The 17,024-nt window shown below is 42.1% G+C and overlaps 1 protein-coding gene across 1 annotated transcript in view; it reads right to left on the reverse strand.

Moving 5' to 3' along the window:
• LOC126176746 (uncharacterized) overlaps positions 1-17,024 on the reverse strand; it is a 331,084-nt gene that overhangs the window by 2,403 nt on the left and 311,657 nt on the right. Inside the window, exon 4 of the mRNA XM_049923915.1 lies at positions 15,841-15,889. Coding sequence (XP_049779872.1) covers positions 15,841-15,889 — 49 coding nt within the window. The remainder of the gene's footprint in view (positions 1-15,840; positions 15,890-17,024) is intronic.

Genomic DNA, 17,024 nt, shown 5'->3' on the forward strand with positions numbered 1-17,024 from the left:
GCAGTGTCTTACTTCCATGTAAATACAATAATAACTACGATCATTAACGAAATGATAGTCACATCATCAGGAACCTGACATATAAAGCTATAAGAAGCGGAAAAATGAATTTTTTTGTACAAAATAGTTTGCACAAAATTGTTTTAGGAAGATAACAGGGCGTGTGCCTCTATTCTGTCATAGCCGACCATCCGAAAGGTGGCGAACACCTGTCGGCCTCCCCTTCTGAAGAAACAAATGAACTCGTCCAGCACATTTGATGAAAATTGGTCACTGCGTATCGGCCACAGCATCCTGCGCGGACTGTACTAAGGATGTGGAAGAAAACAAAATAAAATGGGGCAATACCAGATGGCTCTGAATCAACAAAGAAAATCCTCTAATAACACAGTTCAAGTATACACTAAACCGCGATCTTGAGTTTATTTCAGCTGCTTTTAGGAGGTTCAACAGTTATCATCCACCAATGCCTCTTCTGCAGCCTTTGCATCAAGACGAGTTTGAAATAAAAATTGGGAAATGGAGAAATCTTCAGGAGATCAAAGACTATACCCCTCCACTTTATCATGAGTTCTATAAGAATATATCCCATTCCTGGTAGTTACCACGGGGGTAACAAGAGAGTGCGGAGAAAGAAGAGGACTTGTCCAAAGAAGCTTCAAGGAAGACTGAAAAATGCATAACGATACAGCATCACGAGTGTTCTCCAGGAAGGACATTCTTCAAGAGATACCACAGAAGAAAATGATTATGATTCTATGTGCACTGACTGTGTGAGGATTATAGAAAAGTGGCTATGAATAATCTCTTGTTTGTGTTGGAACCACGCCAACATATTTTCGTTTTAGTATTTTATTTGCTAGTTACCAATTGTATTTCGGCTTGTTATACTAATTTCGCTTTAATTACTCTCACTTCGTTGTTTTAAACCTTCAAAACAGAGAACTGTAAATAAAATGTTTTTGCACTTGTACTTGTTTTAATTTAATTTTTTTAAGTTTCAAGGGTATAAGTATATTTAAAATATTATAAAAAACAGTGCAGAGGCGCTACACTCTCTAATCATACCTACAACTATAAACAGGCAAACGCACCGCTAGGAACAAAAATATCTGATGTTTCGACAGTAACATAATTTATAAATAGGCATTTAACTTAGGTAGTCATTTACTCAGTTTGCTTCAGCAAGCACCTATAATCTTAGCCCCTCATTTATCCTTATAGCTGTATTATATTTGTGTTCAATTCGTAACAACAGTAATTTAGAGATCATATGGGTCTTTTTTTCAAGTGCCTGTTGGGACGTCCCATTGACATTGATCACCACAAAAACTATTCCTCCTGAAGCAAAATAAAACAAAGTATCAAGCAAATGTTGTTTAGCCACGAGAGCGGCATTAACAGTGGCATTAACCAGTGTAATTGCCTTTCTTGTAATTTTTTCGTTACGAGGATGTGTACACCACAAAGTTCTCTATTTAGCGCTCTACATCTTTTTAATTCACGTCCTCTATTCAAGACGTATCCAGAAATGTGTCATAGCGATCCACTCACACAATCATGACATTATTGAATCGAAACACAAAGTTCACTTTGACTCTCCTACCATAATGTAACTCGTCCACGTGACGGTAAAGAAACGGAAACACAATGATAATGCACCCCAGTCCTTCATTCAACTGTCTTCAGTTGAAGGTTTGTGTAAGTGCACTGAAACCCAAGGAAGATAAGGTAGAGTTGCTACTCATCTGTAGGGAATGTTGACTAGCCAACCAGCAACTCTAATAATGTTCTCTTATTTACAATACAAGTCATTAGTACAGTACTGTAGTACTTTTAAACGTTACCGTTGTGCAAACTTACATTCTCCACAGATGTGTTTCTTTTTTACCTTTTCTTCGTTCGTCCGCTACCGCCGGAGGTTCGAGTCCTCACTCGGGCATGGTTGTGTGTGTTGTTCTTCGCATAAGTTAGTTTAAGTAGTGTGTAAGTCTAGGGACCGATGACGTCACTGTTTGGTACCTTTGGTACACATTTGAACATTTTTCTTTGTTGGTGTACATTGCACACAGACAAATCTTCAGCTGAAGCTGGTTGACTGAGTGACTGGTGAGCACTGTCCTCGCGTTTTCATTTGTTTACTGTCATTCCACGTGAACGAGTTACGTTACCTCAGGTTGCTACATTGCGCCTGGTGAAGGAGGTTCAAAGTCAATTTACGTTATTAATAACGGCATGTTTATGTGAATGGTACACTGGGATACGTTCCTGGACAGGTACTGAGGAGAGGAATTTAGTTATGGGACAGAAAAGCATGGTGCTATTTACAATAACTACAAGAAAGGTGGTCAGGCTGATTAGTATCCCCCAGACAGATAAACAGCATTTTCTCGATACATTTTTTTTTTTTTTGCTTCAGGACAAAAAGTTATTTTGTATGCTTAAGGTAAACAGGCCGTTCTGTATAGCACAAAATTCTGTGTATTTGATCATCATCTGAATCGCATAAAAATTGATGAAGTAGTTATTAAAGTGACAAAGAGTGATTCACTGTTAATACATACAATTTCTTTAGTTTTATAAATTTTGAAGCAAAGGTACAAAAACGTTTGGAGTATATAGCATAAACACATAATACCAGTAATTACCATTGGATGTGAACACTTAGCCATATCAGAAAAAGTTATGGGAAATATGCATATGTATTTTCTACAGGCGATGAACCAGTCAGTAACTTTGTATGACAGTTGTACCAGGTAAATAAAAGATTATATAATACAAACCCATAAACTAATGTGCATTCAAAGGGGTATCACCTTGAAAGAAATGGCTCTAAACTTCGTTGGCAGTCGTATAACTACAAAACATAGCGTGAGAATGGAACGCGGGTATCTTCTTCCACTCTACAGTGTGACACGTATCTACTAGATAACTAGCTGCGCCCGGTGGTGTTACCCACAGTTCAACAGTTATTTACAAAATATGTTCTACTATGCTTTTATTGCAATCTTCTATTAGTCCATCTACCCTTTTCCTCTCTCTGTCTGTCCATCTCCTCCCTCCCGTCTATCCATCTCGTGCTCCCCCTTTCTCTCTCCACATTATCACCCCCACCCCTAAAGGAGACTGGTGTTTATTACCTCTACGCTATTTCGAAAACTAATATGTCTATCAAATTTGGTTTAAATCGTTCCAGGGGTTAAGGATGAACTTTTTACCTTTAGGTGTATTTCACATGTATTTAACGTATTTCACAAGTATTTGTACACATATTTCATCTGTATCTCCAGCGAATTTCGCCCTGATGTTTGATTTTTACACAGCTCAATGTTTATGAGGTCGTACACTATGTGATCAAAAGTATCCGGACACCCCCAAACACATAAGTTTATCATATTAAGTACATTGTGCTGCCACCTACTGCCAGGTACTCCATATCAGCAACCTCAGTAGTCATTAGACATCTTGAGAGAGCAGAATGGGGCGCTTCGCGGAACTCACGGACTTCGAACGTGGTCAGGTGATTGGGTGTCACTTGTGTCATACGTCCGTACGCGAGATTTCCACACTCCTAAACATCCCTAGGTCCACTGTTTCTGATGTGATAGTGTAAAGGACACGTGGAGGGACACGTACAGCACAAAAGCGTACAGGACGACCTCGTCTGTCGACTGACAGAGATCGCCGACAGTTGAAGAGGGTCATAATGCGTAATAGGTAGACATCTATACAGAACATCATACAGGAATTCCAAACTGCATCAGGATCCACTGCAAGTACTATGACAGTTACGCGGGAGGTGAAAAAACTTGAATTTCACGGTCGAGCGGCTGTTCATAAGCCTCACATCACGCTGGTAAATGCCAAACGACATCTCGCTTTGTGTAAGGAGCCTAAACGTTGGGCTATTGAACAATGGAAAGACATTGTGTGGAGTGACGAATCACGGTACACAATGTGGCGATCCGATGACAGGGTGTGGGTATGGTGAATGCCCAGTGAACATCTGCCAGCGAGTGTAGTGCCAACAGTAAAATCTGGAGGCCGTAGCGTTATGTGTGGTCATGTTTTTCGTGGAGGGGGCTATCACCCCTTGTTGTTTTGCGTGGCAGTATCACAGCGCAGGCCTGCACTGATGTTTTAAAGCACCTTCTTGCTTCGCACAGTTGAGGAGCAATTTGGGGACGACGGTTGCATCTTTCAACATGATCTAGCACCTGTTCGTAATGTACGGCGGAGTCGTTACACGACAATAACATCCCTGTAATGAACTGGCCCGCGACTCCTGACCTGAATCCTGTAGAACACCTTTAGAATGTTTTGGAACGCCGGCTTCGTGCCAGGCCTCACCGACCGACATCGATACCTCTCCTCAGTGCAGCATTCCGTGGAGAATGGGCTGCCATTCTCCAAGAAACTTTCCAGCACCTCATTGGACGAATGCCTGAGAGAGTGGAAGCTGTCATCAAGGATAAGGGTGGACCAACACCATATTGAATTCCAGCATTGCCGATGGAGGGCACCACGAACATTTTCAGCTAAGTGTCCGTATACTTTTGATCACATAGTGTACATTAAAAAGTCATGTAAGTTGCCCCAGTTTTACAAGCATCTTAGTGTTTATGACATCATATCCTCTGAACTATGTGTCATATAATTATGTATTTTGGTAGGTACATATAGTGGCAGATGTGGATACTGTCTGCGAAAAGTGTCGCAAATAGAGTCAGTGGCAACAAAGTAATAAGTTAAACGTCTTAAATGATCCGGTATTTTTTCACCCATCTTAATGTTTATGATGTCATAGCTCCTGAACTAAGGGTCGTACAATGATATAATTTTGCTGGTAAATTGAGTGATGTATGTGATTACTGTCTGGAAAATGTGTTGCGAATGCAGGCAGTAGCAAAGAAGTAATAAATTAAAACGTCCTATTCCACGCAACAGTTTTCCTGCATGAACAGCGAAACGTAGTAAGCAATAAACTCTTTTCCTTTCATCATTTTGTTCGGTCATCAGCGAGAAGACGTTTTGTGAAGGTTTGAAATTTTGTGTAAAGTTTGTTGTAAGGCACTAAGTGCTCGCATTCTCAAACACAGGATAAATAAAATACGGGTATACATGTAATACGTATGAATACCTGATTAGTACGTCGCGGTCCCCCAGCAACGTCAATATGAAGGTGGTGCAGATAAATTTGGGGCAGAGATGGCATGCATCAAAATGGTTCAAATGGCTCTGAGCGCTATGGGACTCAACATCTGTGGTCATCAGTCCCCTAGAACTTAGAACTACTTAAACCTAACTAACCTAAGGACATCACACACATCCATGCCCGAGGCAGGATTCGAACCTGCGACCGTAGCGGTCGTGCAGTTCCAGACTGTAGCGCCTTTAACCGGCCGGCAAGCATGCATCAATTGACTTCATAGAAGAGGACGTGCCATTACGGTTAGTAAAAGAGAAGGAATAGTAACAAAGGTCCATAAAATTTATTTGCTGATTCCACAAAAGTTGGCGCGGAGAACCATCCAACAACTGGCAACGTCAAGGCTTCTATAATGAGGATGTAGTGAATCTCGATCAGCAAGCAGCAGTACACAAATAGCAAACTAAAGATCACGTGAAGAGGCAACTGTTTTGTGACAAGGCACAATGGCTCTCTGTATTTGAAGGGGAATAACGTTCTAACAATCCATGCTCATTCTATGGCAGTATATGGCAGCAATGCCATCATATGACTTGGTGGTTAGGTGGCACAGGCGCTTCCATCGTGCTCAAACACGGTTGGATGACGAACAACGAAGGGCCAGACAATATCTTTCTAAAGAGCTGGAACTCATACGAGAAGTGGAAGTCCAGACGCTCAAAGAACGGCATATCACAACCGAGACGATAGTGGATAAATTGAAAATGGGGTATGGGGTCAGTTTTCAACATCTTGCACGTCATTGTGAATGCAACAAATGCAGCCACCCACCGGTTCCGTGACCACTCTCACCCATTCAAGAAACCCCTCCAAATAGATGCAGTAGCGTTATGTTGGAGATGTGACAGGCCAGTTAATATGACGTCTTTAGCAGTGTGATCGCTATGGAAGAGGTTTGGGTGTACCACTTTGCCCCTGAAGCAAAGCAAACAGTGGAAACGTGGATTTATCACTGACGAAGAAAGTGAAGACGTAACCATCATCGGCGAATGTACTGCTGAGAGTTATTTTTGGAACGGTCGGAATAGGGCGCTAATGGTTCCAGTCGTAAGGGGCCAAAGCCTTTAAAACCACAGTGAAAATCCGGTGAAGCTTTGCGCAGATGCGTTTTGAGGTGTCTCTAGTATGTCCGTCTACAGCATCACGTTACACTTTCAGTTTTGAGCGCACAGTGGTCATTTAGGAATATCTAGAACGATAGAGTCTCCTCCCAAGTGTGAAGAGCGTGCTGTCATTCGGTTTCTTCATACTGAAAAGTTCCTCCTGATATCACGCAACCCACATAAAGTAACTGTCATGCGTGGTAGCATATTACGGCGGCGATGTTGCACGAACTTTGAAGTACGCCATACAGACGGTTATGATGCAGACGGTCAGGGAAGCATATGAATGTCAACTGATGATCTTGTTTAGTCAGTGGATCAGGCAATTCGAGTAAATCATGTGTGAAGGACAATTCAGGACAAGCAGTAAGGAAAATTTTCGTCAGGCATTGTCCTTCTTTGTGGCAATGCCCGGCCGCACACTACAGCTGCATCAAAGACACTCCTGCAGCGTTCTCGATGGGAAGTGTTTGATCACCCACCATATAACCTGGAATTGGCACCTTATGATTTTCGTCTATTAGCTCACGTGAACTTCTGGCAGTATTTTGGCACTGCGAACGAGTTGCAGACCAGCGAGGAGAATTAGCGGGAAGCACAGGCGACTGCCTTCTGTGATGAGGGTATTTGGAAGTTATTACCACGCTATGACGATTGCCTAAGTCGAAGAGGCGACTATGTAGAGAAGGCGCAGCTAAATGTCACAGATAAAACATATTTGACTTTCACTACGGTTTTCATTTCGCAGCAAATCGGACATTTAAAAAAAATATCTGGGTAAGTGGGAGTTAGACTCACGCTCCTAGGATTCCGCAAAACTTAATCATTTATATAGATAGTTATCCATTTCGGAAATCGACAATTTCAACTATTTTTCCTGTTATCGATATCGATACTGCAATGCATAAAAATATGCGACATAAATGGCCGTATCTTTTATTGCTTTGACACAGTCGCTTAAATTTTTTACACCGACAAGACGACGTAGACTTTAGTGTGTGACAACAAAATTTAACTTGATACGTTTATTCCTTCCTGAGAATAAGGGATCTTAACAGTCGGACAGACAGACGGAGAACAAAATGATCCTACAAGGGTTCTGTTTTTATCGATACAGAAACGGAACTCTAAAGCTAACCCTCGTACTATCGAAAGCTCCTGACGAAGTTACGTGAGGCTGTCGCCGACACTGTCTGAGGGGATAGTTTTATTCAACGACAATGACCCAGCTCGTTCTGCAGAGAACACTACCACACATACTGCTCCTTTGGGTCACTAAATTTTGCCTCAAGGCGTCCTCCCCCCCAATCCTCCCCCCCCACCCCCCTCAGGCACCACAACAACCAATCTCCGTATTCTCCTGACTCGGCATCCAGTGACTACTTCCTCTTACGTTGGATGCTTTTCAAAGAAAATGTCTCCTGAACAGCCACAAGATCTCCACCAACTTACTGGCCGTAGGGAAAATGTGATCGTATTGAAGGGCGAATATGTGAGGAAGAATCAACACTGCCGCCAAGTTTCATGGTCTGTTCGTCATACTTTGGGGGTGATAATTAAAACTTTACCGCATCTATTCGACATGCATTCAGGCGATAATTTGTACGTTGCGATATTCTTGCGGCGATAATTTGGAAGTGGTGCACACAAATTGGGCGCAGAGAATACATCTGCAGTTGTCATCAAAGTTGGTACTTTTGCGTTAAGTGACGGAACAATTATCAACGCTCGTGAACGTTCTTTAGAGACCTCTCAGAAGTAGGTGCGAATTTGCTGATATCAAAGCGAGCGGTAGGGAAGGTTCCATAAATAAAATTTGTAGTGGCTCGCCGGCCGGAGTGGTCGAGCGGTTCTAGGCGCTACAGTCTGGAACCGCGCGACCACTACGGTCGCAGGTTCGAATCCTGCCTCGGGCATGGATGTGTGTGATGTCCTTAGGTTAGTTAGGTTTAAGTAGTTCTAAGTTCTAGGGGACTGATGGCCACAGAAGTTAAGTCCCATAGTGCTCAGAGCCATTTGAACCATTTTTTGTAGTGGCTCTCAAAGTGTACGCAGCTAATCCAAAACCTGCAGCTTACTAATCTCATAAAGAGGCTATTGTCTAGTGGGAAGGCACAGTGCACCGATTCGCGATATGAGAGCTAAATAGCAAATATTTATGTGTTGGTTTACAACGATTTGGGCTTGGCTTATGTTTCTTCGTGGAGCGTCACTTTTATGAGATGAGAATTTAAAAACTCTGTCCTTTTTGTCCAGATTTAGATTTTCTTGCTTTCTCTAAATCTATCAAGCGAGATGGTGGGATGTCCACATTGGAAAGGATGTGCTGTAGAAGTCGTTATATATCTCTAATGACCGCGTCGTCGACGGAACATGAAAGCTTAACTTTCACTCTTTCCTCCACCGAGAGATCTGTCGCAGTACATGTGAACTTAGCCACCTTAAAACTTTGGATAATACATAATATTACAATCTACACTGGCGAAGGAGAAACTGCTTGATTTACCAGTAGCCTCATCATACGAAAGTCAAATGAATGTGTCAACACGGATTAGGTGGATGGGCTGACTTACATCTGTCTCAGATATCGCTTTCTATACATGGCCAGCTTGTTTGCCACTGTTATCAACGTGTGATGAAATTTCTTCATAGACCATGAGTGACAAAAGAAGAAGAAACTTGTATTTACTCAAGGCAGAATCTTTTTATTAGTCATATTTATTCATTGACCAAGTTTACATCTCATAATTTCTAAGGAAATATAGAGGACGGAGAACCAGCCATTAATAACATCACAACAGATTCGTTTGAAACAGCTTTAAGAGACTGGGTTTAGTGCCTGGGCGTCTGACTTATTGCGTATGGGACGTACATTGAGTACCCAAAACTCCAAATATCTATTGATGAGGTTGTGGTGGGACCAAGTTCAATAAATATAGATCTATAAAATCGTGATATTGTGTGCTGGCAGAGCAACGTTAAAATGAAAGGCAGCAGTAGTGCATCACACGGAATGACTATCATGACAAGTCATATTCTTTTATGATCCAGGCTTCTGTTTATCTGTAGAAGATAAGTGTTTCATTATCAATGACGTTCTGCTAGCAAATGTCAAGAAGCGTTCCTCTATATAAGGCTGAATGAGGAGCACTGAAGATACGGTTGTCTGAAGCAAGTTAGTCGAATGTATTTGATGATTGAATCTGGCATAGGCGTTCATTTTTACTCAGAAACAAAACTGAAACGATAGTTACGTCGTGTTTCAGTAAAATAACAACAAAACTTGCATATAGGACATGCGGTGAGGGAACCGAAACCCCCTAGCATATTATAACTGTATCCTCCATGGAAACTCGAACCTGGAGGTGTATTGATGAAATTAAAGATGTGAGAACGGGTCATGCCTGGATGTTCCAGAAAATTTTCGGACGCTGCACTCAACGCTATAGAGTGAAAAAGTCGTTCTGGAAAAAGAGAATTCGCTGAAACAAACCAGAAAGTATAAATAGTTAACAGAGAATGGTATAAATGAGCTAATTTCAAAGATGACGCTCTGTGTCTTAATCAAAACCGTTCTAAAGCGATACAATGAGACCATGGGGAGGATTCCTTGTATCCCTGTTCTTATCTAAGAGACCAAGTTAGATAAATATGGGCAAACCACTGTTCTGTTAGCATACGGAACAAGACAAAATGTCTGTATAACTTTTTATTCGTTCTAACCTCACTCATATTCTTTTCGTGGTACCTACAAAAGGAAGTGCTTGCATCGACTAGGCACTAGTCTTTAGAAAGATATGATGGATACAGTAGAAATATTGGGGCTCTGCCTCAAGTAATAGTTCTCTAAATGTACCTAATAGTGTTTTCTCGACAGCACCAATGTCCTTTTTACAACAGGTCCCATTTAAGTATTTTGATCAACTCCGTTACACTCTTCTATGGGCTATAATGACTTTTTTACAATTATGTTAGCGCATCTATGAATTCCTTCTAAATATGTTGTCTTAATTGCTTGTTAAGGACTCCAAACACTAGAGCACGAATCTGAAGTAGGCCGCATTAGCATTTTCTAAGCAGTCTCCATATTAGATAAACTCCACTAGAAGAGAATCCTTCCAACAGCCGATTCTTCTGTTTGCCATGACTTCTACTGATTTCACATATCAGTTCAATTTCATATGGCTTCTTAGTACTCTTATCGTTAAGTTTTTAAATGTGACAGTTTCCACAACTTCAATACTAATGTTGTAACTGGACACCGCCAGGCGTTTCCATTTGCCTGTGGGAACTGGCTTCCTGTAAAAGAGAGCTTTCATGTCAGACACCAAGTTGAAATTCAATCTACAGTTGCATAGTCTGTGAACATTGTGAGTAGGTGGGAAACAACAGTACGATTTAACATTCTGTCACCAACGAGGCATTAGAGACGGAGTAAAAACGTGGATTCGTAAGAATGAGGAAAGAAATCGGCCGTACCATTTAAGAGAAAGCGTTGAGGGATTCGAATTAAGCGATTTAGGGAAACTTAATGAAACCCCTATCTGGAGAGCTGGACGGGGAGTTGAACCGTTGTCCTCTCGTATGCGAGTCCATTGTGCTAACCATTGCGCCACTTCGTTCGGTAACAACCCGAGGATGCTGCTGACTTTGTTAATTGTATACTGAGAACTTTCGCGGACTTACCATACTTCTTCGACGTATCCCCCACCTGACTTTCGATTCTATTAAATACTCGCCATCCAGTTCTATTGGACAAAATTATTGTAAAAGATCTTCCTATGATCATATCTTTTTTATCCGTGGACTGTCTAGTAGAGAGTCTAATGCTTCTCTGGGAATGTAGGAAAAACTAATCTAGCTTTTCATTCGTGTCTACAATTTGCGAGTGAGAAACAAGTGGGCTGTTTCACACGAGCGGTGTTTTCCGAACTCATACTGAGTCTTTTAAAGGCGTTTCATTTCCCCGAGAAATTTCATTACGCTACAGCGTATGACACAATCTAGTTTTCTACTAGCGGCGAACGTTAAAAATATTGCTCTGTATTTTTTCCAGTTCGTTCTTTTACCCTTCTTATCGCCGTCCTTTGACACACCCTCGTGTAGTTAGCTCTGCAGTCTGCACGAATATGAAGGGGGAAAGGGGCTTGTTCTGCCATTTATTAAATGTAACCGTAACAGAATTTCGCTAATCGATACCGTAAGCCAGTATTTTAATACGTCTAACTTGTGTATATCAACGGTGGTTCACTATCAGTATCTTCAGACACGATATATTTTTAAATGAGCAATTTACTTAATATTTGTATCAGTCTTTGATCGCAAGAGATTTTTATATTTCGTTTGATACATCAGTACTGATTACCTTCAGATCTGTACGTACTATGTGCATCTACATTCTTGTAACACCAAACCACCTCGTGCATATACAGTGTGTAACACACATGCGTATGTGTAACACATACTCGAAGATGGGTCGGTCTTACAAGGACTACGAAGCATGCGACACATTGAGATCTGAAGACGATCATTACTACTGGAAGTTAGAAATAAAATAAAATACAGACACCTCTTACGATTACAGACATATAATTAAAACAAAACAAAAAATTGTGTCTATCGTGGTATCTTATTCTGACGTGTCATACAACATCAAGCGTAGACTGATATTTCGCCATTTTTTCTGAAGGAGCTTTCGACAACTGTTGACAATGTTACAGGCTTAGAGCATAGTTCAGTTTGTGAATGAACAAGTCGCTTCTAAACGTTCACAATCAGTTTCCTCTTCTCTTCCCCGTTCCTTGTTGTTGTTATTGCTCTAAAAGTGACAGTGTTATCACGACAATCTCCGAGATATTTTTATAATTTCTTGAATGGTATGACCACATGCTAGTAATTCCACGAACAATACGAGACTGGAATAGAAGGGAGAACCGATAGAGGTACTCAAGGTACCCTCCGCCACACACCGTCAGGTGGCTTGCGGAGTATGGATGTAGATGTAGATGTAGATGTACATGTCGGCACTCGTGTTTGAGAACTTGTTAAATAGCAGAGAAGATTACTTTTTACTAAATTAAAAGTTCATTTATTCTCTTGTAATTTTTCTTTTCACAACTTTAGAATATACATCCTTATTTCGTGTTGGGCACTTTGTTAAGTTGTTTCCTAGTGAGCGCAGTAACAGTCAGCCAACGCCAGTTAAAGGAGACTGCTCTGAAGCTCGTAGCCATTCCACTTGTACATCACTCTGCGTATCAATTTTTTTGTTTTACGTGGAACTCGAACTGTAATCTCCGTCATTGAACGACTTTATGAATGAGTAAAAGCATCGAAAACTCGTGTAGGCGTTAATGGAGTCCAAAAACGAAGCGCAGTGCGCAGGAAACGTTTATTCATTCGCATCGAAATTTGTCACTCTTCCAGCTCGTCAATGGAACTCTTTCGACCTTTCGTGAACTGCCGTCCCTTAAACGTTCAATGAGCCTCAGCTTGCGTGTGTGTGGGTGCTGTATTTTGCTGAACAAAATCAAGCAAACTTAAACAATCGCTTTACTGACACAGTCGTGAAACTCAAACGATATTCTCTGGTTATACGACACATTTAGTAACATTTCTTATTTTGTTACAATTTAATTTGTTCTTGATGACCCTAGTGCCGGGCTAAGAAAAATTTTGCAACAGTTGCTCGTTTGAGGATGCTGTTTAGCCAATCATCTGCTTAACTAGTCTGTGACAACACGCCGCTGTTCACGGCAGTACGTTTGGACAGATGAGACAGCAGTTATTGTGAACACGCATCCGTAAGACATCTAACAGATGAGGAGGAAGGCTAAATTTTCCTATTTTCCCGTTTCTCTGTGTGGTGGATGCCCAGAGTATAAGAACTGTAATACTCTAAGGATGAGGAAAACATCTGGAGGATTCCTGTATGTTGTATCTTAATGTGGTGCCGATGGTCATCGTACGAACGTTTTTGAATGAGTGGAGTTAAGTTCCTGCTTGGTATTATTTGGCTATCGATGTAACTCCTCCTTGCAACATAATTCGATGCATTTATGTGGCTGCCCAAGTGAGATCGCGTACATTCGAGAAGAATGGAAATCAAACCCCCGGCTGCGAAGGTTGACGTACTTTTCCTAGATAATTTCCTACCCACCTTCGCCCAGTCAGATCTCCTACCCTGTGGGTAGTGATCACGAAGATGACGGGACGTTGAACTCTTAGGCCCGTTTCACACTGGGACACTGGTGACGGTCGTCAGTGATGGTCACCGGTAATTGTGGTGAACACTCCTGGATGACCGGTGTCCGACACTGCAGGTATTGCCAACTGATTAGTTCGCGAAATGGACTCGAGCGAGGAGGAACTCTTGTTGGTACTTCTAAGCAGGAGCAGGAGGAGGAGGAGAATGAAGAGATAACGTTTATTACACGTACATCCACTGCTACATGATCGGCTGGAGAAAGAATTGTTTTATATTCTTTATGTCGTTTGAGGATACGTTAACTATTCAAGGATTGCAGGACATGTCACCTCATGCAAACAGTATCAGAGATGACTCTGCAAACTACTTCGTTAGCCCTGAAGGTGAAGTGGCTTGGCAGTTGCAAGAAAAGTGATTACTAGAAATGTAACGTGAACGTTAATGTGGTTAGATCTCATTGTTCATCTGGCATTGTATTTGTCATGTGCATCGTGCAATTATTGCCATGTTAACTGTAAGAAATCACATTATTGAATTCACTGAACTGAATGGAACTTACAATTAAAATTATAGTGTGTCAGGAACTTGTACCTCAATAATGTTATAATAAATAAATAAAATTCATTATTGTAGTAACCACATATGCGTAAATAATTATAATTAAGAATAATATTTTGACTCTATTTTTTTGACCATAAGGCGGAACGCCTTGAGACGCAGAAGAATAGGGGGCGAGGCATGCAAATGTGCTTGAAGGTTATTACCCTCCTAGCCACCACTTTGTTGCTATAGTCATCACTTTTGGCATCCCAAATAGCGGGACGACTTTCTATTTCATTTATATGATCTTCCGTGTTACTGAAATCTAAACTCATGGCTACAATGTGTACAGTATAACATATAATGAATGTTCCGCAGCACTGTCTCAGAAATGACTGCCTGTCTGTTGGCAAATCTGCAGCGCTGTGTCTGTGTCTGTGTCCCAGTGCTAACACTCCAGTTCAAACTAATGCATGTCCGGCGGTGACTGCTGTGAACACAGTGACCTTGTTCGTCACATGTGGCGAGGCTGAGTCACTGCTGTGTCACAGTGGTCCGGTGAGGCGGTGTAGTGTCCCGGTGTGAATGCTCCAGTTAAACGAATGTATCTCTGTCGGTGACCGTCACCAGTGTCCCAGTGTGAAACGGGCCTTAATCTTTCTTGCTTTTGCGTGTATATGAAAAGCCCAGGAAGGGAACTGATAACTGCCGGGAGAACGGTGTGCTGACCACATGCCCCTCCATATCCGCATCCAGTGACGCCTACCGGCAAAGGATGACACGGCGGTCGGTCAGTATCATAGGGACCTTCCGAGGCCTGTTCGGACGGAGTTTCGTTTAGTTTAGGGAGGCAAACTACTGCATATTGGACTGCTGAGGATAATTTGATGTGTTGTGGACCATAAAGCTGAGCCATAGACAGCCGAGACTGCAGTGCAACGGTATTCCTCCATCCATTACCAGACGACTGACATTACACGAGACATTATCTTCATAATATTAGCGTCGACATCAAGTTGTCATAAATAATACCGCATACTCTCTGCCTTGCGAATCGAATCAAAAGTGGTCTCACGGTCAGCCTCAGCACGTAAGACCACCAAGTACGAAGGTATTCTTGTCTTAGCTAGACAGTCCTCTTCTAGTGTCTGATAACTTCCACCGTCAAGCAGCTATAGTTCATTCTGGCCACATTTACTTCCCGGCCACACTTTCAGGTCAATACCCTCCCCCCAACCCTCCCCCTCTGCATGCCTCTTACTTATTTTCGTTTAAAGGTAGTTGCCTTTATACAGTTTCTACGAAGCTTTTTCTCACATTTTTGGTCTTAGACCCATTAACCTGGAGTCGCATTTCTCCATCTTCATAAACTGATTACCCTGAACCATCCTATACGTTGCTGTCTGAAAACATACAAACGTTAACAATAAATCTACATTCATTGGTTTCTGGGTCCTTGATGTTGATTCTGTACATTTCATCTCATCGCGTCTCCTACAGATCGGCTTCAAGAAGGAATGTGAGTAGAGCGAGAGAAACAGGATTACAGTTTTCCAGTTTTGTCGTGGCTTCCAGATGACTGAAGTCCGATTCTGTCTTTAATTTGACGGAGGATTTGACATCCACAATTTTTCAATCTACTGGTATTTTTGTGATGAAGATGAATTATGTATAGGCCTTCTTAAAAATTTGTAACTAAAAATTCAATTTAATGCACTCTGTGTCAAAGCCACGAGACGAATCACTGGTGAGCAGCAGGCGGGCAGGCATCGCTTCCTCACCTGCTCGGGTGCCGACCACTGCCTGGCGTCCGGATAGTCGGCGGATTTCCTGCAACAATGAAATCAGCTTCAGTTAAAAGAAAGCACAGGGAGTAATAAACGGGAAACGATGAAGTTAAAGGAAAACCGTCTAAGCTAATAAAAGGAAAGAAGTTCCATCATGAATTTTCATAATACACTCTACATAAGCACTGAGTACTACGAGCCGTCATTTAAAAGAACTGAAGACATGCCCACTCGATGATAAACAAGGTGGTCAGAAATAGTCTGAAAAGCTTGTCAGCATGTTGCAGAGTAGGTTGTGTTGATAAATAATTGGTAAGTTAGCCAATCATGCCGTTGGGCGGGCAAATTGAAGCGGCCCGCCAGGTACAATGATTGTCAGTTGTTCTCATAACACAGATGACAGCATACGAGACTGTTCCGCCTTTGGCTCAGGTTCAGTTCTTACTACCGGCCCAAGTCCAATTTTTGTATGGCTCTCGGCGTTCCTCCTGCCGGTTGCTCTGGAGGGAAGAAGTGACCATCACGCGTCTTCGGATTGGGCACTGTCCTCTGACACATAGCTTTCTATTACGGCGGGAGGATCCCTCGTTTTGTGATGCTTGTGGTGTGCACATCTCTGTCTGCCACATTTTAACAGACTGCATTTTATACCGTGATGCAAGGGCAGAAGCACAAGTTGATGGGGATCTGTCCTGTGTTTTAGCTAATGATGAGACGTGTGTGTCTAGGGTTTTAAAGTTTGGTGATGTGTCTGGACTCTGGCCTAAACTTTTAGGCTAGAGGTTTTAGTGTATTGCAAAGTGGCTGGCTCCTCCCTTTTTTCCTTGCGGTCAGCCAGCCCTCCGTCTACCACTTTCTTCCTGTGTTGTCCTTGTCTTACTGCTGGCGGCATGCTTCGTCCCACGCTTCGGTGTGGGTAGGCACATATTTTTCTAAGATTGTTACCTGTGTTTTACGTTCTCTTTTATCTTACTGTTCTGAGTCTTTTCTTGACACCCGTCTCAATCTGTTACTGAGCGGGCGCTGAGGACCTTGCCGTCGTGCGCCCGTACAACCCTCTCCATCCATCCATCCATCTCTCGTTCGGTTTTAGGATACCAAACGACGAACGCTTTTGGCGACACCGTCTCGGGCGAGCCTTGTGAATATGCACGCGCAACGACCTGATTAGCCATCTT

The sequence above is a fragment of the Schistocerca cancellata genome, chromosome 3, assembly GCF_023864275.1.
Source record: "Schistocerca cancellata isolate TAMUIC-IGC-003103 chromosome 3, iqSchCanc2.1, whole genome shotgun sequence".
In the NCBI taxonomy this organism is placed as follows: Eukaryota; Metazoa; Arthropoda; class Insecta; order Orthoptera; family Acrididae; genus Schistocerca; species Schistocerca cancellata.